Source organism: Cydia pomonella, chromosome 19 (assembly GCF_033807575.1).
Source record: "Cydia pomonella isolate Wapato2018A chromosome 19, ilCydPomo1, whole genome shotgun sequence".
In the NCBI taxonomy this organism is placed as follows: domain Eukaryota; kingdom Metazoa; phylum Arthropoda; class Insecta; order Lepidoptera; family Tortricidae; genus Cydia; species Cydia pomonella.
The window spans coordinates 5,042,830-5,068,592 of NC_084721.1; the positions used below are offsets into that span (position 1 = coordinate 5,042,830).

At 36.6% G+C, this 25,763-nt stretch overlaps 2 protein-coding genes across 3 annotated transcripts in view; both read right to left on the reverse strand.

The window, feature by feature from the left end:
* Positions 1-25,763, reverse strand: part of LOC133528226 (hemicentin-1-like) — a 189,280-nt gene that overhangs the window by 110,841 nt on the left and 52,676 nt on the right. For both annotated transcript variants that reach the window (XM_061865505.1, XM_061865504.1), the window contains exon 4: positions 21,670-21,878. In XM_061865505.1, the coding sequence (XP_061721489.1) occupies positions 21,670-21,878 (209 nt within the window). The remainder of the gene's footprint in view (positions 1-21,669; positions 21,879-25,763) is intronic.
* LOC133528224 (uncharacterized) lies at positions 1,652-4,791 on the reverse strand. The gene is made up of 2 exons (XM_061865503.1): positions 3,284-4,791; positions 1,652-1,760 (listed from the first exon to the last, which is right to left on the reverse strand). Exons 1-2 carry the CDS (start codon positions 4,206-4,208, stop codon positions 1,687-1,689), a joined length of 999 nt encoding a protein of 332 aa, XP_061721487.1. The 5' UTR covers positions 4,209-4,791; the 3' UTR covers positions 1,652-1,686.

A 25,763-nucleotide genomic window follows, 5' to 3' on the forward strand; every position in this document is an offset into this window, starting at 1 on the left:
ACATCAAATACTTTGGCCTCATTTACTCTATCGAAGGGCAAAGACCCCATTAGCTGTGAGGCAGCTTGAGCTTTAAATCTATAGCAAGTGATACATTTTCCAATTATTTTAGAGACTTCTTTATTGCAGTTAATAATCCAGTATGTCTGAGCTAGGCTGCTAATTGTATCTTTTAAACCACCATGTAATAAGGACTTGTGCTCATATTGGATTATTAAACTAGTCACAAAACATTTTTTGGGCAAAATCATTGGATGCTTTTGTGCATATGGGATATTTGCATTTTGCAATCTTCCTGTTACTCTTAATACATTGTTTGCATCCAAAAATGGAACTAAGCTTTTTAAATTACTTTTAATTGGTAATTTATTATTTATACAGTGTATTTCTTCTTTAAAATACTCATGTTGCAAGAGTGATACAATTTTGTATTTAGATTGTTGGATTTCACTTACAGAGAGATTACCATTATTTTTATTATTTGAATTTTTACAATTATTATAGAATCTTAAAATCCAAGCATGTACTCTTTGCAACTTTATCCATGATGAGTATTTTTTAAGTAATTCTGGCTCATTTGGTGTAGCAATCAAACAGGCTAGGTGGCTGCTGAAAGTATCATTAGTATTTTCTGAGCTGTTGGTGACTGTGAATGGCTGGGGATGGTAGTTAGGGTCCAGAAAGTCATGGGGACCATGCCACCACAAGTCATTTTTGGCGAGGACGAGTGCACTACAACCTCTAGATAAGACATCAGCCGGGTTGGTTGCTCCATCAATATGGCTCCAAATGCAATCACTAGTTACATTATTTATTATCTGTATTCTGTTTTTTACATAAACAGGTAGTGATTCTTTATTTGACTTGATCCAGCACAAAGTAACCTTTGAGTTGGATAGTAAATATTTTGCAGTTATTTTTACATTTGCCAAAATTTGTTTTACCTTATCAAATAATTTTGCTAGCAACACTGCAGCATTTAATTCTAATTTTGGAATTGTAAGTTCATTTTTCATCGGGGCTATTTTTGATTTGCTGCATAGCAGGTTCATTGTAGCCTTTCCATTTTGAAAGGTTCTTACATATATACATGCTCCATAAGATTTGGATGAGGCATCACAAAACCCTATGATTTCTACTTGATCCTTGGTAGGCATTACATGCCTTTGTATTTGTATAGTTGGCATCTCCAATATTTCTTTGTGAAATTTAATCCATTTACTTAAGAATTCCTCTGGTATTGGAGAGGTCCAGTCCAAGTTTTGCCTCCAAAGATCTTGTAGAAATTGCTTGGCCCTGACAACTATAGGCCCTGCCAGCCCTAAAGGATCAAAAAAGGATCCAATGAAGCTAAGGATTGAGCGCTTGTCCCAATGTTGTATTTCTTTGTTGGGATAATTAATTTTGAAAACATCTTGATTGGGATTGAATACCATGCCTAAGGCTTTGAGATCAGTTTTCATGGAGAGCTGGTGATCATCAGCGTAGCAAGATTCGGGAGAGATACCAGTCAGCAGTTTGGGATCATTGGCTGCCCACTTGTGCAGATGGAAATCTGCATGAGACAGCAAGTTAGTAAATTGGTCTCTTACCTCCAATGCATCCTTAATGGAGTCTGCTCCGAAGAGGGCATCATCCACATACATGGCAGTGCGGATCACCTCTGCTGCTTTAGGAAGCTCCGTCTCATACCTTGCTGCCAGCTCCTCTAAGCATCTTGTTGCCAGGAAACTCGAACTTTTTTGTCCATAGGTCACAGTCTGTAATTGAATGATAATTAACTCATTGTTGTTATTGTGCCATAAGATATTTTGCAAGTGATGAAACTTGGGGTCTATTCTTATAGCTCTGTACATATTTTGGATGTCAGCCATCATGACATACTTGTGAACTCTGAATGATATCAATATATCAAACAGGTCTTTTTGAACTTTAGGGCCATTTAGTAACACATCATTAAGACTGTTGTACTCTTTGCCTGCCTTAGTATTTCCATTGAAAACTACTCTAACCTTATTTGTTTTCCTGTCCTCTCTAATGACAGGTAAATGTTGCATGAAATACAATTGTTGCTTATTTGAGTTTGTTAGCGGCAGCACTTTAGCATGACCAAGCTCTATATATTTATTTATAAATTCTTTGTACCTTTCGTGCAATTTTTGGTCCTTTTTGAATCGTTTTTCTATACAATTAAGGGTTTTGAAAGCAATTGGAAAGGTATTGCCAAGATTAAGTTGATCCATGGGCTGAGCAAGTGGAAGAGACACCTGAAACTTGTTATCAATTAATTGTACCGAGCGTTGAAACTCGGCCTCACAGGAGTTCTGCTTTATTGTAACCTCCGATTTCATTTCAGGAACAACTTCTGTTTCCCAAAACTTTGTTAGGAGGTGCTCAATATTATCATTGGCCTCATGGGTGGCCACATGCAATGAAACATGATGGCAGGTTGTTGCTCCATTATGACATGGAGTGTCTCCAGATATTACTGTACCAAATTCTGTACCGATGAGATAAAGTTCAGTATTTGAGATTTTGGTTTTGCTGGGCAATAATATTTTGCAAAATATGCTGGCAGAAAACAAGAATGAAATATCACCTGGAATTGACCAATCATTGTCTGCTAGTACAACAGAATTTGGTATTGTGAATTTACTTGTATCTATTTGGTTTTCTGGCAATTGTGTTGTGATTTTGTCCACAAGTGAACATGTTACTTGCAAGCTGTAATCTGAATGCAGCGACTCAAATTTGGCATTTACAGCCTTTGATGTAAGATTAGATTGACACTGTAGGGCTGAAATGCTGAGATTTTTATTTATTGGCTGCAAATTCAAGGCTTTGGCAAGCTTATTTGTCATGAAAGAAACTTGGCTGCCACAATCAATCAAACCTCTTGCTGTAATATATGACTTTCCATCTGGCCCTAAGACTTTGACCTTAATGGTGGGCAATAGATCAGTAACATCAGCATTTGTTGAGTTTACATGGCAACTGGTAACTTTTGGCTCAGATTCAACATGTAACAATGTGTTGTGAGCTTTACTTTGACATGTGGAGCATTTGAAATGAAATTTACATTTATTTTTGTGCATACCTAAACATATGTTACATAATTTGTGTTTGGTAGCAAGCTCCCGTCTTTCATTGGGGGATTGTGCTGCAAAAATTGGGCAACAAAACAATTTATGTGTTGTTGCTTGGCAACATAAGCATGAAGGTACTGATACATTGGCCACATTACACACTTTAGCACTTTTAGTTTGATATGTATGTGACTTACCTTCACTTTGCTGGCTTTCTTCAAAGCTGCTGGCTCTCCTCTCCACAAATGACAAGAAATCTTCAAGATTTGGCATCTTGTCACTGTCCCGTTCCTGATGATAGGCTCTGCACGAAAACTGATCCACCTTTTTTAAGATAATAGTTAGTACAATTAAGTCCCATTGTTCTATTGGCTGACCTAAGGCTTTAAGAGCACCTAGATGCTGACGAGTATTGGCAACAAGTTCCCTCAGGTTGCTGGCAGTACCTTTTGCAATGGGTGTGCTATCTATTATAGCTTGAATGTGATTTGTTATTACTAAAAATTTGTTATCATAACGCAATTTAATTAGTTCTCTGGCTTTACCATATGATTCACTGGTTAAGGGAAGTCCTTCTATTAAGGCTAAAGCTTCACCTTTTAGGTATTTTTTCAAATAGAAAAGTTTTTGCACTGGTTTCAACTTGTCACTGGAGTCTATTATCGCGTCGAAGAGCTCGATGAATGCGACGTATTTAGTGTAATCCTTCCCGTCGTACGCAGGAATGTCGATTTCCGGTAACCGTACTCCACCATGGTAACTAGTCACGCCCGTGGTATCCACTGTTGTTTCTGACGATGACGAAGACGTAGTTGTTTTCGATACTGTTGAGGTTAGTTTCCGTAATCTCGAGATGACGATTATTGTTCGCTCCTCGTGTTCATCCTCTTCTTCAAAATCTTCAGATGAATCCTTTTCAGTCAAGATGGCTAGCTCCAGCGCTAAGTCGTTGTATTTTTTGAGATTGGCTTCTGTTTGTTCCAATCTAATTTGTGCTGTTTCAAAGTCTAAAGGCTTGTCCGGTTCGTCTAAAAGTTTTTCTATTTTGGTTGTATATCCTTTACACCACGCGATCTGTGCCTTTATTTTCTTTATTTCGTTGGATTTGGTATTATTTTTCATTTTGATGTTCAATTGTAAACAAGGGAGTAGAGAATGAAGTGTCAATTATGACATTGACGGCGGATGTCAGATTCGAATGACGTTTCACGATGTTTGAGTGAATGGTCTGATCTTCGCTCCAAAATTGTTCATTCTGCCCCTTTTCGGTTTGTCCTTGAATTCACCAAATTCCGAGAATGGGCTTGGTCGGTGAAAATAAAATTTTGCTCAATTTGATGTGGCGGCTTTGAAATATCACTAAAAACTTTCTCGTTTGCTGTGAGGCGCGACTTGGCGTTAATATTTCGGTGATATATCCGCACGATGAGAGATTTTAAGTCCGAACGGCACTTCACACGCGGCGTCAAGTTTCTTGAAATATTGCAACTTTTACTCGAACTACACTTGTTTCGGCACCATTTATGTTGGTGGATAATTAAAAGTCACTTTTTATCGATGAAAACTGTGTATTTTCACTAAAAAAACGGATATTAAATACAGAGCGATGTTAACCGTGGAGTTGTTGAGAAAGAAGAGAGTGAGTGAGTCGGCGAATGGATACAGTAATAAAATCATTCGGTCGTATACATGGTTGCGTTCAGAAACATATACTATATCTTGGCTATCTACCTTGGTATCTTGATACATGAAAGCTTTAATTAAAAGTTAAAATGACGTTGAAAAAATGGATAGCAAAATTTTTTTTATAAACTCAGTTGAGCCTTGGTTTAATCGGATAATAATTAATTATGCTTACAGATATTTTAATTGGCACTGAGCACGCCTGCTGAAAATAAGTCTTACTAATTTCATTATTATTCAATCTTGTTACATTATTTTTTTTCTCGTCAACATAATTTCGTCGAAAGTTTTATCAAATAAGTTGATTTTATTATATAAAAGGTTAAAATGAAAAATAATTACATTTCTTTTCGTCTTTAATGGCTGCCTAAGATCCTTTATGAATTTAATAACGAAAATTTCAATTAAAAACTAAAAAATGATTATGTTAAAATTAAGCATACAAAGCATAAAGGTTTGACGACCTGTCTGTCCTAGTGAGTAGTGTCTAAGTGAGTTATAGAGTAAATGCGAACTATACTCAAAGTAAGAAACCTTAAGTGAATACATGCAATAAAATCATCATTGATATTATTACGTAAGTAGCTTGCGTCTTGATGCGATAAGTAGAGCATTCTTAACATTCCAGTTTCAACAAAAGACTACGAGAATAAAGCAAAATGGGGAGAAATACTACTAAATAGATCAGTAACTACCATTCGAAACAAATTAATAGCTCGAAAGAATGAGATTTTGTATAAAAATAAAACAGCCATCCTCTAAACACCAAACTACAAAGCGTGTACTAGTTAGGTCACTGTAATTAACGACGTTAATCAAGTATGCCGCAATCGTTTCTCTACTTCACTATTAGCTAGAAAACCTGTTTGTTTTTTGCAAGTAGGTACACTTATAATTTGCCGTTTAAGTGGCGTTTAAATAGTGATGCATCGGGGAAAAAAACCCCATGTGTATGTACGAGTATGTATAGCGCGCTGCAATACTAGGAACAATGAATAGGATAATAATAACAATAAGTAAAAGCCGTAAATAAAATTTTAAGTATGTTTTTCTTCTACTTAGTATAGTAGTATATAGTAATAGGTAATATACCAAAACTTTAAGCCTTTTACTTTTTTTTTGCTGTACTGTTCCCTTTTTGTTTTTGTTCTACTAACACTTAGTTTTATATCTTAAATGTTACTAACCATTATGGTCCATTGGTGTCTATTGAGATTAAATTAATTTAATTAAATGTAACATTTTTACTGTAGATGTCACTGGAGGCCCTAAAGACCATATGGTGGAAATATTCGCTGTCACGAGTGTGGTATCGGTAGCTCAGTTGGCAGAGCATAGGCTAGTGATCCAGTGTCATGGGTTCGAGTCCCGCCCGAGACAATTAATTTTTCCACTTTTAATTTTTTCTAAGGTAAATATATCAAATCGGAAGATTTCATTATTTTTAATATGTTTATGATGAACCTTTTTAATACGAATACTTACCTACCTATATCACATCAACCGTCGTTCAACCATAATATTATTTTGGGTAAACGTATCTGAAATAATTCCCAGACTTAGGAAGGTATTCCCACGGCACATCACTACATGCAATTTATACGGCTCGGCGTGTAATGTATCTGCGTTGGCGTACGAACATCCGCGGCCTGCAGCGTACTTCCGAACGTAATTCTTTCTCAGCCGGTTTTGAGTTAAGCGAAGCAATATGTAACAGTTAAGTGGGTGTAGCTCGCGATCGTAAGTCATGGCGTCGACGCCGCACCAAGGAATCGTACACACCTATACATCATATTGTTTAAACAAGCCAGCTTTATGAGTCAGCTACTTGTGCGTAACTTACTTGAACAAGTTTACTCGCTTGTTTGATCGATGCTCGTATGGAATCTATACGTTGTTAACGTGTAGTGATCAGAAACGACAAGACATGGATGAAGACTTTAAAAGCACATTAATGACGTAAGGCGTCTCTTTAAAAAAGATAATGACGAATTAATTGATAAAATCGTTTAATTGTTCAATTCTCTTTGATCGTATATTTGTGGAATAAATTCTCAAAGATAAAAGCGGCGAGTCGGACTCGCCTATGAAGGGTTCCGTACCATTTATGACGTATTAAAAAAAAACTACTTACTAGATCTCGTTCAAACCAATTTTCGGTGGAAGTTTGCATGGTAATTAATGTATATCATATATTTTTTTAGGTTTATCATTCTCTTATTTTAGATGTTACGGGGGGGGGGACATTTTACCACTTTCGAAGTGTCACTTTTAGTGTCTCTCGCGCAAACTATTTAGTTTAGAAAGAAATGATATTAGAAACCTCAATATAATTTTTGAAGACCTATCCATGCCCCACACGCATGGGTTTGATGAAAAAAAAATTTTTGAGTTTCAGTTCTAAGTACGGGGAACCGCCAAAATTTATTGTTTTTTTTTTCTATTTTTGTATGAAAATCTTAATGCGGTTCATAGAATACTCGTACATCTACTTACCAAGTTTGAACAGTATAGTTCTTAAAGTTTCGGAAAAAAGTGGCTGTGACATAAACGGACAGACAGACGGACATGACGAGTCTATAAGGGTTCCGTATTTTGCCATTTGGCTACGGAGCCCTAAAAAACGATTTCTTGATAGCATCTACGGTAAATAAATTGGAATGTTTTGTATTTTAACAAAATATGCCCTTAACAAAAGTCACAACAAGATCGCGATAGCAACTAAACTTTTTTTTAAACACGGTTGATGTCACGTGTCGAAGACCTGTTTGGGAAATCATATAAATAACCGCAGTCACGCCAGAAAAATACGAATAAAAGTTATGTTACCAAGAGTGTTGGCAGCCTGGCGGTAAAGCGTGTTAGGTTAAACCCGGAGGGCGCGAGTTGTAATCGCGGTTCGTACATACCAATGCAAAAATATTATTTAATATGTACTAGTCGCTTTTGATGAAGAAAAATACCTATTATAAGAGAGCCGGAATTATCCGATGGCACTCGTTTACGTAAAAACTAGAGCCTATCACAAATCTTGAGAGCGAGACTAGTTGCAGAGTGTACCCCTGGCTCTTATGAGCCGTGGCGATTAGCCGGGACCATGTTTGGAAGATGATGATGTTTCTATGACGAGAAAATGTAGACTAAAGCTAGGTATATTCATTCAAGGCCACGGCAGCCTTCATCACTCATTCGTGCTGAGCCGCGATCAAGATACCCGTCAAACTTCACTTGAAGTAGGCGGCATGCATGCACAACGGCCTATTTTGCACAAAACCCGATTTTCCACATATTTTACTGGAGTATTTGAAGAATGTCTGAAGAATTATCCTTGACTCCTAAACGAGCTTGCAAATATTTTGGCGTGCTTTGGCTCAAACAGGGGTTCGGCTGATATTATTAGAATTAATTAAAAAATTATGTAGAAATGGCATATAGAAAGTACACGTAAATGTGGTGCTACATTTACTTGCTCTTAACTGTGTCTATTTCAGGAGAAGCGCTGGTGGCCTAGCGGTAAGAGCGTGCGACTTGCAATCCGGAGGTCGCGGGTTCAAACCCCGGCTCGTACCAATGAGTTTTTCGGAACTTATGTACGAAATATCATTTGATATTTACCAGTCGCTTTTCGGTGAAGGAAAACATCGTGAGGAAACCGGACTAATCCCAACAAGGCCTAGTTTACCCTCTGGGTTGGAAGGGCAGATGGCAGTCGCTTTCGTAAAAATTAGTGCCTTCGCCAAATCTTGGGATTAGTTGTCAAGCCCCCAGGCTCCCATGAGCCGTGGCAAAATGCCGGGACAACGCGAGGAAGAAGAACTGGGTCTATTTCAGAAAATAAATGGTATGCACGGTAACATTTTATGGAGCCCCTAAATCTTATAAACAAACTATATGTCTACTAAGTAGGTATAGCGATAATTATCATCACATACATAATTATTATCGCATCTAACGACAGGCAAGGTTATTATGTGAAATTAATGAGCAATCATTAAGCGAAGATAGAAGTAAAGTATCAGTTTCCTTCATTATGTGAGTTTGGCGCGTCCCATACATAACAGACGGGCCAAGTTGGAGCTCTGAGAAATGTGATTATTTAGGCAACTTTACGAGAACGTCTAAACATGAACTTGGAAACTTAATTGTTGTAATATAATCGGTTTAGCACTCAACTTTGCTTTTATGTCACGTAACGACTATGTCCCATGTTGATATCTTGTGTTCCTACATTAACTTTCGTGTTTGTAATACATTTAGCTCAGAAATAGCATTAAGACAGACGTTAAGTACTTTATTCGGAGACAAAAGGACCAGATTCTTAAAGATTTTCGTAAAAATACCTTCATTTTCTGATGCTTAGTATTCTAGACATGCATCAAGATACCGCATAAGTCTGCACGTAGAATAACACCAAAGAAAAAGAGTCTCTTATTTCCAACTATATTTAGAGTTTATTATTATAATAATTCTTGGAGTAAAACATTTTTTTCATAAAGAAAACTCCATAATTCTTTCTAGCTTACGTATCGTCCTTCAAGTTTCAACGCTAAGCAAAAAGCCACCCCAGTAAGCCAACAGTTGTTTACGACAAAGCCTTATTGCTCTCTAAAAGCAGGAAGAAAAAGAAAAGCAAACATCCGTTCTCTCTCACACAATAAAACTTGTCAATTATCGCAATCTCATATCGCGAAACCCTTTCCGACAGCTTCGGAATTCGCGAAAACTTCCGTCCGACGTGGATACGACAAGAATATAAAAAGCAGCGCCGAGTCCCGACGTGCGGGGAGAACGCTTCGCTGAATTAATAAGTACAACACGAAATTTGAATTTAATGAAACAACTTGGCGGCAAGCAGCTGAGCGAGTATCGATTTTGCTTATAAGAAATGAACTGCTCGGTGTACTCGTAAAACGTTCGGATACTCGATTCTGCATTTAAAACGGTATTGTGGCGGTTTTCCAAAGAGATTTGATACTGATTTATGAAAATTGTAATATAGAGATAATACTCTAGTAGTGATCTTATTTGACATCTAGAAAGTTGAGAATAGAGTTAGCTAGCAATTTAATTCCTTAAACTTGGAGGATTTAACAACTGGAGACGCTTTTATGTACAAAACAGTCCAAAACACACCGATTTTGCGGGGGTAAATATTACCATTGGCCGAGGTTTTCTACAGAGGGATAAGCTCATAAAGGTGACTCCTCACCTCCTTAAATCCTCTAAGACTTTAAAGTATCGATAATATATCTTCCAAACTTATCAGTCATAAGCTTCAGAAACTTAATAATTGAATTGGACTTATGCGACGCTATATTTGAAGATAAATTTAATAACAAAACTTCAGTGAGGTACAGGCATATTAAATGTATTAAATCGGGTCACTTATGTAATCTAAGTCGAAGATTGCTCGACATGTTTCGAATCTTTCATGCAAGCCATATTTTATTAATTTGAAAATATTAACTGTACCGTGTTTATATATTTTTGAAATTGCTATGTATGTTAAATTAAATATTAATCAATTTAATTATAATAGTGCACGGCAGCGACACAAAATCTCATATCAGCAATTAAAAACAGGCCTGCGTGCAAAAAGTGTTTATGGTATGGCACCCAAATTGTATAATAAATTACCCAATTCAATAAGAGAATCTGAAGTGCCTGTATTTAGGAAACATTTATTGGACATTTTAGTACAAAATGCTTTTTACTCTTTAAATGAATATTTTGACCATATTCCGCATAGTTATTAAATTTAGTATAATGTAGTAGACATTAGATTAATTTTATTTATGAATATAAGATTTGTATGCCCGTTAGCTGGCTGAATACACTGTTCTTTGAAATGTATTTGATAACATCCACTTGACTGTATTCTAACAAATAAATGATTTGATTGATTGATTGAGTCTACGTCGGTCCACAACCAAGCTACTCGTTAAGGAGTGAAAAATGTCGAGCTATCTTCGCCTTAAAATACTTAAAAGTAAGTAAAATATCATAATTATTACAAGTTACACAATTTTATGAGTTCTCTCGCGCACAAGTTTGTTTTAGTGTAGATACTTGAACCATTGAACTATTATTACTACGTAAATGACCGGCACAAGGACGAGTATTATTTATTATTTATTTACTTAAACTTTATTGCACAATATAACAAATAAAGTACAAATGGCGAACTTAATGCCTAAAGGCATTCTCTACCAGTCAACCATCAGGCTAAACAGAAACAGTAGTACGTGCAGGCATTAAACAAAAAAAAACAGAATAAGTAACTTACAACAAGCAAAATAGCGATAAATAATACATACTAACGGTTATAAACTTACATAAATATACTAAAATTAAATATACATACATATGTATGTATATTTAATTTTATTACATATGTATGTATATTTTATTTTTTGCACCGGGCACATAAATTAATATATATATATTAATTTATGTGCCCGGTGCAAAAAATACTATGACTAAGAAGGGACAATTAACCAGAGAGCTTGTCGAAAAAGTGCTTGCGTAACATACGCTTAAACGAGAGCTTGGTTTGAGCCTGTCTGATGTTGAGTGGGAGATCATTCCAAAGCCGGATCGCCTGAACGGTAAAAGAGTTAGAGACAAAACCAGAACTATGACAAGGAACAGTAAGCTTGAGACTACGGGACTCGCGAAGGGTGCAACCTGTTCGGGCAGTTATAAAATGAAATTTGGATCTGATATAGTCGGGTGGGTGAGTATTTATTGTTGTTTTGACAACAAACAATCAAAGCGTAGCGTGAATATCGTGACCTAAACGCGTAAGCGCCATGAATTTCAAGGCACTTAGGACGTTTTGTTCGCGGGGCACAGGTTGCGATTTCGACAATTTCATTGTTCGGTATGAGTTCTCTGTAGTAATAATATAAAAACCCAATGACTTGAACGGATTACTTTACAAAACATGCATAATGTTACTTTTATTTTTAAGTATATTTTATATCTTCACTTATACAAAGTACTAACTAGAAGCAGTTTGTATAGATTTAATGTTCAAACACTAATTTACTCGTAATTTTACCGCGCGTGACTGGTTAGTTATGGTAATTTCATGTTCTACAAATCATATTATAATTAGCTTTGCAGAGTATGTTATAAAATAATTAATGTGCCACAGCCACCGATCCAATTAAGAAGATATATAGTGATATCCAACAGTGAATACATCAACGATTCAGATTATCAGCCCGATTTGAAGAATGATTAAGACACGTTTAAGATCTTGGAAAGATCTTTAAAAGATCGATAACTTAACGACAAGTCGAAATTGACGTTTATTTCGATTCCGATGTGATCCCAATAAGATATATCTACGATATTTCTAACGTCAAAGTGACATTGGTTGCCCGAATCGAGCTACTTCTGTCAATTATACGACATACAAACGATATCTAAATGAGAACTTATCTAAAACCAGAACTTATCGTTATTGTACCTCATTCTTCGAATTTCTTTCGAATTCGGGCTGTATATTTATCATTGACACAAGCGTTGCGATGCTTAACGCAAGTTAAGCATCGCAACGCAAGTTAAGCAGCTATCGAATAAATTTACACTAGGGGCACAGCTTAGACAAAATGCTTTTGTATGTCCGGTTTTTCTCGACTATTGGGTCACATTTCCAACCAATTCTCATGAAAAATTGTCAGGTAGTTTGATAAGTATATTTATGTTTGTATTTGTTTTTTTTTTTTATGTCGCAGCCATGAAGGTTCCCTACGTCTGCAGCTCACAAAAGCATTAGTTTATTAGTTAATTAGACTTTAAACTTACCGTTTATAAATCATTAAACAATATGACATGACTTTAAAGACTCTAAAATTTTTCTTATTTCGGAATTAGATCAGCAATTTAACGATACCCTGAACCGTTTTGTCGCCAACAGCTACGCAACACATAAAAATGGGATGGATACGAAGCATGTTGGAAACACGGTAAAACGTTGCGTTCAATAGTTTGTTGAACTCGAGCACCGTTCACACTGAAGTGGAAACGGATAAAAGTAAATAAAAAAATAATATTGTTTTCATATCGCTCTCCGTGAATGATGCGTCCTTGATTGATACTACTCTTGTTTCCATTGCCTCTAGTTATAATATAAATATGTATAGGTAAAGAATAATAGACCTGGAGGCGTGTTCTGATTGCAATAAAAAAATATTAATTTGATCTGGATTTGTTATTGATATAATCTGTCAATGTCAAAAGTGACATTTCTACAACTAGAAACGTCACTTTTGCCATTCACAAATCATATCTATAGCAAATATAGATTAAAGTCATAGCCTGTTAGGGCTCTTCTACACGATGGCCCAGCGTAAGCCAGTCTAAAGGATGCAGCTACGCGGTGGAATGAGATAGCAATATCACTTACTCCCTCTAACGCATAAATGCGCCCCTTGGACTGGCCTGCGCTGGGCCATCGTGTAGAGGAGCCATTATTAGTTATAACAATAAAAAACGCCGGCTTTTAATGCTTAATTGGCTGTCAACACCCAGTGCTTGAAAGTGATGTTACCATTTGTTTTAGTAAAGAAAAAAATACATGTGTAAGTGGCGGGATCGATGAGGCATTTCAATCAGCGAAAGACAGTAGTTAACGACAAGTAGTTTATTTTCAACCTTGGCGAATTTTACAGACTAAGTAACAGAGCACAGAAAAGGTATTAGTGCAGACCTACAAGAGTATGCAGGAGCAAACACCCTCAGCACGAACTAAGTACACGGAGTAGCTGAATACTTTGCATAGCCATAAAGCATAACCGCGTCACCTGTCGAATCTATCAAATAAATAAAATATCAAACCTAGAATTTACATATTCTATGGAAAACAAACGCTTGCGCGTCCTATCTCGACGCCACCGCCATCTAGCGAACGTTTTGCATACTAATATCTGATTCATGCCATGAAACTGTGAATTACTAATTCAACGCTAGCGCCATCTAGCGAGCAATTGGGCAAACTTTCCATATTGGAAGTGGTGTAATGTTATATATATTCATATTCATTATATTTCTAAGGCCGTGGCCGTACTTCATACATGATTGAACGAAATCAGCTCGATAAAAAATAATTACAAAGATTTGTCTTAAATTGCCTTAATTTTTTGACTTATGGGTTTGCAATTAAAATCACAATTTCAAAACATTTACACTTAAACCGCTAACGAGTAATATTACACAAATAATCCACATTTTTTAATTTAAATAGTTTTCTTGCCCATACGACATGAGTATGCTATCTCATTCACTCCAATACAAATAAACAGTGTGCGCGTTTAGGTAATGACAGTTTCTTTTAACATTCTTACAAGTTTTCTATATATGAAATGACTCTTTATTCTTAAATAATTTTGGATTGGTTGGAACTATTCCGACCTGGGTTAGTTACCAGTACTGTTAGTGTGTTAGTGTTAGGGTTATACGCAACCAAAATAAACGAACCCATATCGCAGAAATCAAAATGAAATACCGTTTAATTTGCATGAAAAAATTGCATTTTTTTTTCTTTACAGCAACATGTAAACCAATACTAGCTCATCCAAACCACAGTAGAAAGGAAGCCTTACGTTTGATGTGGCCATAAATCGCATAGCTCAGACTACAGTTAAAATTATGCCTCCTGAATTATGCATTGACTGTAACACGGTAGAGGTAGTAAAATACTTGATGGGAACTCAGTTGGGTTGAGGCAATTTGTACACAATTTGTGACGGTTTATTACATGTCGCTATGGGGTCCGTTTGTAGGTTAGTTTCTTTGATAGTCTTGTGTTGAAATTAGGTGACTTAACTTTTATCCACCCACAAATTAAAACTTGCAAAGACAAATGGAATTTTGATTTTTCGAATTATAGGATTCGAATTTCGAATTATAGAACGGGAGTCCTTTTTACATGTCTTTGGGCACCTAGAGGATATAGTAAGTTGTTATACTTAAAAAAAAACGCGAGCGTTGACAGCTGAAAACATCGATCCAAAAAAAATTAGTCTTTTTTACCTAATTAAACCCGACAAATTTTAACCACGCATTCCTAAGGTCATAATTCATAAAGAGCAAAAAATGTTGTAAGGTCACTGTGGGCAAGACCGTCTACAAGGCAAGTCCGTCAACACATTATAACTCTTGAATTAGAAAGCGTTTGCCGCTTTGGCGTCGAGTTTATAAGTCAGTTTTTCGCGCTAGTTCCCTCACTCTAAAACAGATGGTGCTGTGACAACGAACTTCAGAGCAATCCGCGTAAACAAGTCATTACGTGTATGGAACTCGAAGTGATAGTGCGACAGTCTTTGCAAATAAAATTGTTAAAAATAGTTTGTGATCAGATTTTGCACCAGAACTCGACTACGTAAGTAATATAAGACCCGGCAATCTTTATTATGTGTTTAAATTATAAGATATTGGCCTAGTTTTGTAATTATACGTTCCATCATTCATCACATTAAAATTTTGCTAAGTTGGAAAGTCCGTCTACTATGCACAAGGCAAGTCCGTCATATGCCGGACTTTCCTTGAATCAGAGGTTACCAACTGTTAAATGGCTTCAATATTATTTATTGCGATTTTATAAGGTTACTACAGATACGCATTTTTACGACATTGCGTATGATGTTTGTATTTTGTATTTATGAACAATTTTAATCTCGAAACTAGTAAAGAAATGTGTTCTTTATCCTCAGCACTATGTAACCGAAAATACAAATAAGAAAATACCTATTAAGTAAATAAATGAATAAATATTGGCCGCAAGCTAAGCATAGCTTAGCTTTTACTATTGATGCTAGGCGACGACATATAGAAACTCATATAGATAAATATATAAAAAACAAACATGACTGAAGGAACAAATATCTGTGTAGATTATACAAGCAAATGCCCCTACCGGGATTCGGGCCTTCATATGTTATATTATTATACCTATGACACATATTATTACCCTTTTTACTCCTCTTGAATTTTAGAATACGGTTGTACAGTCATATTTTCTTGATAGTTTTGAAGATTAAAATCACTGCAGCCATACGAGTCCATACGTATTTTTTATTTCGGAACATTTATTGTACTTATCGTGATTTAGGCGATTTGCCTACACCGTGATACAAGGTTACGCGCCACGCCAACGCTGTACCGCGTGTGCCACGCCGCTATGTGACGTGGGTTCTTCGCCTTACTTATCCTGAAAATTTACGTATGTAGGGTACCTACTTGTGTTATGGAATTTGATTTGCCAATCACTATTTGATTTAAACTTGCTACTCCTATGAGCTTATTTATGTAACCCTCTTTGATCTCCGTAAATTTAAAACAACGAGTAAATTTAAAATGACTATTGGTATTTTATTTGAGAAGAAAAAAAATAAGTACGTATAATTATTTTCCAAAAAAGGTTTACCACCCCATTTACGTAGTATATGCCGGACTTACCTTTTAATAAGAAAAATTGTGTTTATTTCGAATCTAAACCCTATATTAACAAGTTTAGAGTACACTTTTCATTGTCTGGTTTCATTCTTTGTAAGGATTCTAATACGAACACATAAGCACCCATAGTATGGCTGATAACGTTACTAGACGGACTTACCTTAAACTACACGGGAAGTCCGTCTACTCGCCGAATTTTTAAAAATACTATTGTTTTTGCTTAATTAATGATTAAAATGATCTGTCACTATAGCTTAATTATTATATATGAAATTCTTCATCGTATGTGATTACAAGCGGTCACGTAAGTGAATAATTAACGGAGCTAGAATACTCCAATGTAAAAAATAAATAAAGTATGCCGGTCTTGCCCACAGTCACCTTACCTGAGTTTTCGTAAAATATACGGATCTTTATAAAGTAGGGGATAGTGCTTGCTACCCGGTAAGCAAAATTTGCCTATATTGGGCAACACCGCTCTTCCTTAATTTACAGATTGTCACGCGAAATTTCTTTTTAAGTACTAGTTTAAGAAGTCTATTAATATAAGATATGAATACAATTAAAATAACATATAACAGTTGTTCATAGAACTAGGTAAGTATCGGGGTTGTCAGATATGCAGTAGAAAATAGTAAATAAAGGAAAATTGTATTGTGAGCGCGCAAACTTGGTTTTAGTTTTGGCTATACTAGCAACGTTTTTTATTGTTGTTTTTATTTTATTTAGTGATGTGATGTGACTTCATCAAAGTCGTAACCCGAATGACTAACTTAACTCTGTTCTATATTCGGACTGTGAGCTTTGCCTTTGCCCTGAAAATTATTTATATAACCTTTCCTTACACACGCATTTTCTTGACTTCTGAAAGTCACTAAAAACGAACTTTATTATGAAGTTAAATCTTAGTCAGATGGATTATTCGAATCTGCAGTAATATTACTATAGCCGGGTCGGAAAACGAAGGGTTGAAGTCAAGTAGATATAGACGAGCGTAGCGAGGTCGATTAAGAATACGCGGCGGGCAACCCCGTTTCTCGTCGAGATTTGTAAAAGTGCTCTTCTGAAACTAGTAATGAAAAAAAAAAATGTCAATTTGTTTTATTCGAAGGTTTAAACTGCTAAAAATAGTTTACGAATCTGCAACTTTTTAAATTGTTGAATGCCAAGTCGTTGTGTCACAAATTGACATATTAAAACAAAAAAAAGGTTGCTTTACAGGCCTAGGCTTGTAAGGCTGTATGAAATTCCTTTACATATCATCTTCACTCATCGCACCAGATACGTAGTATTTTCATTATATTTCAGTTTATAATTTGAAGAAAAGTCCTGAGAAAAATCCTTTATTTAATCACCGACCTACACCAGACGCCACTAATTCTACAGCGTAACATTTAAACAGCATAAATTGTTAGTATTCTATAAATTTACCTACATTTCCATATGTTTTAGAAAGTTTGAGCTTCCTACTTTATTCGCTTGACTGTACAGGGAATTCTAGGAGTTCACGACAAAGTTCGCCTTGTGGCGGGGTAAATTTATTAGGTATATTTTGTGCCTCTAGCTTCCTATATACTTCTTTAGGTCACGAGCTCACACTGATTTAGATGCTAATGCCAGAGGACGTGAGTTGTAGAACTTTTCTTCGTGGTTTTAGTACCAGCTCGGCTATCAATAAGCTTTTCGTCAACATTTTGAAAAGTCCTTCAGAATTGACGTGCTGCTAACAGCACAATATATAAGGTATTTACCAACCACATACTAGTATAGATTTATACATATTAAAATAAAGAATTAAATTCTTTACTAAAGAAAAAGTGACCAAATCCACCAGTAGCCGAGGCGGAAATCGAACCCGCGTCTTCGGCTCACGTTTACGTGTTCAGCTTATAATTTATATGTACGTAGTAGTGTGACTACTTAAAGACAAATCAAAAAATATTTGTTGTTGGAAAGTAAGAATTTGTTAAAGAATCTGAATTTATCTGATTTTTTTAGTAAAACTTCTCAAACCACATTTATTAAGATACCTCTAAAGGTATCTTAATAAATGTGGTTTGAGAAGTTTTATAAGCTGAACACGTAAACGTGAGCCGAAGACGCGGGTTCGATTTCCGCCTCGGCTACTGGTGGATTTGGTCACTTTTTCTTTAGTAAAGAATTTAATTCTTTATTTTAATATGTATAAATCTATACTAGTATGTGGTTGGTAAATACCTTATATATTGTGCAACATCATTGAATCTTGTTATAAGTTTATCTACTTTATGTTCAAGCGTTATCCGTTGGCCACGTCACCATCCCGATCATTAAGTGAGTTACGAGAAAAATATGTTTTCGTTCGCAGGCTAACACGTTTAAGGCTCTCGCACTCGGCACTAAAAGCCTCTACACGTGGTATCGCCGTACATTATTGTAATAACACCACTCTGGGGCTTCTTTGATGGGACGGTCGTGTGTAACCTCTCATTTTCCTTACCGAAATTCAAAGGAGCGAAATTCAAAGCTTTGTTTTGCATCGCTCGCGCGGCGAAAGCCGTTGAAAGACTGGCTTTTTAGATAAGGTTCGCTTATAAATTTTCAGCATAGGGCAGACATTTTGCGCTAAAGTTTTTCAGTGTGAGAATGTGAGCAGCTGCTCCGAACTGGCATGGCGGGCTTGGGAAAGTTATCTGCGGAACGATTTAACTCGTTAAGTGTGCCTCGTTATAAGTGTTATTGTGTAATTTTTTTCTGTTCCGCTAGCAATTTTGACGAAAATTAGTTTGAAGCTGACGAAGATTCTCCTGAGGAACATAGTAACAACATATTAACGTAATATTTTAGCTGCGTTTTTAAAAATCAGTTCATCTATAGAGATGTCTAGTTATAGCATTGTTTTACACATACACATTTATTTTCTGGATTCAGGATCTAATATGATTACTGTGCATTTTCTCTTTGATCTGGACAAAGAACTAAAACACTGTTTTTAATAGTATTTTGACATTTATGAGCACACTTAATTTATATTATCTATTTAGATGTATATTTCTGAATATAGAGGTATTGGGGGCTTTGAAATTGTGACATTATCTATGAAAAGGGACCTTATTGTCGATGGCCCTTACGCCGCACTGCGTAGCGCGGCGTTGTTTATAATATAAGAGCATCGTTGATAATGGCGTAAGCGCCACCGACAATGAGGTCCCTTTTCATAGATAATGTCACATATATTATTTAAAATTTCTAAAGGATTCCAAAGTGGTAATTTTAAATTTCCACTGAAAAAAATATAGCGGGCTCGACTAAATATTAAAGCGAAATAAAAAGCTGAATCGGAATTTCCAGAATATCCAAGCGGTGGTGTTGAATGTTAATGGAGGTTGTGTCCTTGCTTCGGCGCCAGCTAAAAGGGACTCTCACAATAGCGTGAACTAAAATTTAATTTATAATGACGAGGAATTTATAATGACAATGAAAACTTTAACACTGAGGAAAATTATAGTTTACGGGCTCGGTGAGAAATATGACAGTTGTATTGAGATGTCAAGTTATGCCTTCCGTTCGCCCCGTCTCATCCCGTTTAGTGAACAGTACCCCTAGTGTAAATAAATTCGATTTTCAAACGTGACGTACGCGTTTGCGTTTAGTCTCATTTTGTATTGGATTTAGAAAGAGCGCGCCAAGCGGGACGTTTTGGAAACTCAAAATCCTATACAAAATGAGACTTAACGCAAACGCGTTCGTCACGTTATGATGTCGATCAAAACTACACTAGGGGTACAGGTGATTTTGGACTAGAAGCTACAAATGTAATGTAGTATTGTTAAAGTAGTGTATACAACCTGCTACTGTATGAGCAAGGTTTCCCCGCTGCACCTATATAATTAGCTTTAATTTTAGTCTAGAGAAATTTAATTGTATATTTAATTTAATTGTATATGTTGTATGTATTTTGTTGTATATGTTGTGTATATGTAGGTTGCCAGAGCTCAACGAGGGGGGTGGGGTTAGGGTCGGCAACGCGCATGTAACCCCTCTGGAGTTGCAGGTGTACATAGGCTACGGAGACTGCTTACCATCAGGCAGGCCGTATGCTTGTTTGCCACCGACGTAGTATAAAAAAAAAAAATATGCGTTATTGTAATTTAATGGGTTGATACCTGAATAAATAACTTTTTTTTTAAATGTAGTAAATAATTCTTTCCCATCGTTTTTTTTTTACGGAAACGTACGAACGCGTTATGCTATTTCAGTCAGTCTCAGTACAAAGTGTACTGAGGTTGACTGAAGTAGCATGACAAATACGAACGATCTCGAAAAAATACGATGGTAAAGGATTATTCATTACATCTGTACCGCCATAGTCCGTATTTATTGTGATAAGGAACATTTTTTGTCCCGTCCATTTACGGTGTATTTAGATTTTGGATTTGATCTTTGATCATTCAGCAGTGGCAGCATGGTTCCATTTTTATCGCTTGTCACTATGCCCGTCACTTTCGCGCTTACATACTTGTTAGAACGTGACAGGCATGGTGACAAATGATAAAGAGCCGACCATCTTAGCCCTACAGGATATAAAATCAACTTTTTCCGATACGAATGGTTTATAAAGCTGGATGGGCTATATTTGTTCAATCGCGGACTTTAATGGTTGAGACTTTTAGGGTTTACTTTACATTGGACATTTCATACAGTTAGTATTGACAATCAAAGTAGTTTGAACCCTAAATGCTATGTGATATTTAACTTAAAACTATAATTATTTAACTAAAAATATTAAATTCATTTATTAAATATATTACACGAAGCTAAAATTTAGCTTTTACGGATTTTTAATATTTTACATTTAATTATTTAATAATTAAATGTAAAATATTAAAAATCCGTACAAGAAAATAAATAAATAAATCAAAAATGTCTTTGTGGTCAATTGTTTTTTTTTTTATACTATGTCGATGGCAAACAAGCATACGGCCCGCCTGATGGTAAGCAGTCTCCGTAGCCTATGTACGCCGGCAACTCCAGAGGAGTTACATGCGCGTTGCCGACCCTAATCCCCCCCCTCACTGAGCTCGCTGTTTTAAAGTAACTAAAACAATGTGGATACATCTTTAGGGTCATTCTTTATATGTTCGGTATGTATGCGATTGCCTCTAATGGCCACGACTTCTTTCATACATTTCATACATCATGGGTCGCAGCAATAAGACCGCAAACATATTTTTTGTGAATGACCATTTAACGTCGCAGATTGCATTCTCACATGATAGTAATAATATTTTTTATGATTTAATCATTTTGTAAAAGGATACTACCTTAATTATTTGCAAGAAGAGCGCGGAACCGAGTCCCGTCCAGACCAGAACTGGTGCAGTCTCGTGTCAAAATCAAAGCCTCATCTTAGATCGCTGAGCCAATGAAGTAAGTAAGGAAGCATTTAAAAACTCACCGATAACAGACAGCCGTATCTGGAAGTTTCTTGTTGGAGAGTTCTTGAAGTCGACGCGGCAGCGGTAGATGCCTTCATCGTCCAGCTGTACGGTGTCGAGCGTGAGCGCCGCCGGGCGCGCCACCGTCGCGAAATATGCGCGGGGACCGAACGCGTTCGGGTCGGACCATTGCAGCGCCTTGTTGAAGGAGCGGCCGCGGACGTCGAAACTAGAAAAGAGAATACATTTTGAAAATGGGTTATGTTCAGAAACACCGGTTCTGTTATTTTCTGTTAAGGAAGCAATTCCACCACTCGACCCGGGTCGAGTGGAGAAAACGAGAGGAGGCCTTTGCCCAGCGGTGGGACACTATAGTATAAACAAAAAAAAAGGAAGCAATTAATGTTTTAGACGCCAATATTTTATTAGTCTATACTATCCATTGCTTCCAAATAATAATAAAAAAAGTGGCTGTGACAGAATCGGACAGACAGACGGACATGACGAATCTATAAGGGTTCCGTTTTTTGCCATTTGGCTACGGAACCCTAAAAATAGGTAGAGAAGAGCCTTACAAGCCTTACAGAAAACCGCAGCGAACGAACACTACACCCTACTCATGGTGTGCCCTTCCTGTCCTGTATGTCTGTGACTTTATTGCATAAAACAGGTTAATATAAAACAGACAAACCAAAACTAAAAAAAATGTTATGTACAAAGGCGAACTTATCCATAATAGGGGTATATTCCAGCTAACCTTTGAGAAAATGCGAAAGGATTAAACACTAACAGGTGAAAGACAAATCAATATGAACATCTCATATTGCTACGAGAGTTTTGGATACTCATAAAAGTAGGACGAGAGCAATCAATAATAATAAATTAAACTAAAAAGTAGAAAACCCGTAGTATGAATACGCAAACTATAACATATACATAAACCTATGTACAACTATTTATACAATTTAATCTAATATAGTTCAGCAGCAGATGAAGCGTGAAAAGATATCAAACAGAGATACTTTCACAAGGAGGAAAAAGAAGGGATGTTGCTAATTCTGCGATCATTTCCGAAAAGCCTTCCCTTTGGCCGAAGTTTATCTATCACAGGCGCATATTAATAAACCTGTTTCCACCTAACTGAGCATATATAACGCCAACGTGCATAAAATTAATCCATTAAGGCCTGTAGAGCAGATCAACTTTCACTAAATTGAAACAATACATTTCCAAATACGGCGTGGGAGTTATTGAAAGGTTCGTTAGGCCGTCAAAGGTTTACATATGTATTTATTATAAAACTATTGATAACTTTCCCTTGTCAGGTATGAAAGGTTCCCTAATTAGGGTATAAGGAGACCTCACGTGTAGTTTTCTACAATGAACGAAACTGAGAAAATTGACTATTTTACGAAATTTTGGAGCGCGTATGACAAATATACATCACGTTTATAACACAAACAGAAAAAAATACAAGATTTACTATACAGAATACCTACTGTTTATATCAAAATTAGGTCGAATGAAAAAAATTCAAAAAATTACACGTGAGGTTATGTGGGGGATGGGTAGCCAAGAACCTCACCAAATATCACCAAGGGGGAGGGGGGAGTCAAAAAGTAGCAGAAAAAGCCTCGCGTGATTTGTGCACAAGCCCCATCTGAAACGAAGATCTTTGCTAACGCTCAATCAATAATGAATTTTGTATGTATTTATATCCTTTGTCTTTCTGGTCCTCTGTTGTACATGTTGCTGCATTTGTCACCTTCTCACTCTCTCCTCTCATCTACTCAAAGATTATCTGGAAGATATCCCTTAAAGACATAAGTTGGCCTTTGTTACTACGTTGTACTTAGCTTTTCTTAGTTGTATAATAATTCTAAATTGCCGAAGACTGTCTGCATGCCCTAGGTACCGCTGGGGAGACGAAGTGCAAAAAGACCTTAGCGAACTCGACGCCGTCGACTGTACAGAAACGGCTTTGGACAGAGATGCATGGCGGTCTTAGGTGTCGGAGGCCAAGATCCACTTCGGGTCGCTGCGCCACAGTAGTAAGTTGTAAGTTACTTTTATTATGTGTTTTTGTACTATAAAGAGTCTACTACTACTACATATATTGTATTGTCTATCCTATATCGTAGTCTGTTGTTTCCGCGTATACAATGGAAACTTAGGGTGAATTGCATGAGTAAACCATTCCACCCTTTGTTTGGAAACATTAGCATATTCAGAATTGATTCGATAACGCACAGGCTTGAATTCGTAAACACAGCATTAGAGGGGTCACTCGCTTGACCAACGGAACTCTTGCCTTGACTATAATCGACACAGAAAGTTCACTACACGGCTATAGGTCTACTGTTTAAGTGAGGAAATTAGTAAGAAGTTACTAATAGCTCTGTGACCTCGCGATAAGCTTAAAAATGTAAAAAATTAAAAGTAATCGTTGAGTAATTATCACAGAAAATTCAAAATTGTCTTAAGTGCCTCTACAAGGTGCCCCCGCAAGGAAACGAAAAAAAAATTAGCCACGTATTCCTGAGGTCATAAGAAGGAAAAAAGTATACAAGTCAATTAATGAGTACATGTTCTTGGAAAATGTATGGCCTAATATATGAATTGGTACATTTTTTTTCGTAAAAACTAGTCTATTCAAAGTGTTGCTTGTCACTTTAAATATCTGTCAATATTAAGGACGTCTAGACTAGGTCCCATAGTGGCGACATCGCCATCAAAAAGGTAATATGCATTGAAACACGATAAAAAAGATTTTTGTTTAATTGGTATTAACCTTGAAAAAAAGGCGAATTAAAAAAAGTTTTTATGACTTTTTGTCTCTATATACGATCCGGAATATACTGTTAAAATCTTTCAGTTTCCTCGCGGGCACCTTGTACTGCCGCTTAAGTTCTTTATGCCATTTAGCCATTTTGTTTTTTTTTTCTTCAAATAACAAAACGACAGCTAAATTCTGTCTATACTTGCCGCAAAAGTAAGCTGCGAGTGAGGTCATATTGCCATCTCCTTCACTCTTGGTTGGTCTTCACAAGGGTAGAGGAGATAGCATTATGATCTCAGTCGCCAAATAGTTTTGCAGCAAGTATAAATACCTAACCTGCTCAAAAATGTTCACGAAAATCGGTTGAGAAATTTGACCTGCAGAGGAGAAGATCCGGCCATATGAAAGCACTTTGTCCAAGCTGAAACGGACACCTTATCTAACGATCCGTCAATTATAGTCAGCGTCGAACTGGTTGAAATCTTGTCTGCATGAAGCTGATTTAATTAATAAATAAAGTAATTAAAAAAGTTAAAATAAAGTTTTAGTCCCAAAAGTCAGCTAATTCAATCTTCTACTTGAAAATCACCGCGAAACTTCTTTATCCAGCACCTAAGATAGGTAAGTGGTAGACCTGTGTTAATTTTCTAGGAAAATATAGGAAAATGGGAGACAAAGGAACAGTTTACTGATGACATACATCGACAAACCCCAAACGAAAAAAAAAGTGTATCGGGAAAACAGATGTTACGAAAAGTTTTTGATGAGTAAGTTTTCTAGATCATCCGAGTGCGACATTGGTGGCTGCATGGTTCCATTTTTATCACTTGTCACTATACCCGTCACTTTCGCGCTTACATACTTGTTAGAACGTGACGGGCATGGTGACAAATGATAAAGAGCCGACCATCTTGCCCCTACAGCGGTGGCAGCATGGTTTCATTTTTATCACTTGTCACTATGTCCGTCACTTTCGCGCTTACATACTTGTTAGAACATGACAAGCATGGTGACAAATGATAAAGAGCCGATCATCTTAGTCCAACTGCATTTGTTTCTTTTCTCTCGACAGAGAATGCATCCTACAGGTTTAGGTCCACCCCACACTAGCGTCATTTGAGCATTGACGTCTAGTCAGCGCTATAGAAAATTGCGTCGCTGCCCCATTGCGCCAACATTACGTCGAGCAGGATAGTGTTAAATAGACGCCGACGTTCGGGAGACGCTGTGAGGTGGCCCTTAAAGATTTTGGCTCTTTTTGAACCCGGGTACGTCCTTAAACTACGTCCACAAGAGAGGTATGGGCATTGTGAATTTCATCTCGCTTTGTGTGGT

What these genes read in the sequence shown, in the direction of transcription:
- LOC133528224 (XM_061865503.1), bottom strand. Translation starts at nt 4,208, where the DNA reads ATGAAAAATAATACCAAATCCAACGAAATAAAGAAAATAAAGGCACAG. An exon ending in AGAAAGCCAGCAAAGTGAAG is followed by an intron (nt 1,761 to 3,283) that starts GTAAGTCACATA and finishes ATTCAATTACAG; the next exon opens with ACTGTGACCTATGGACAAAA.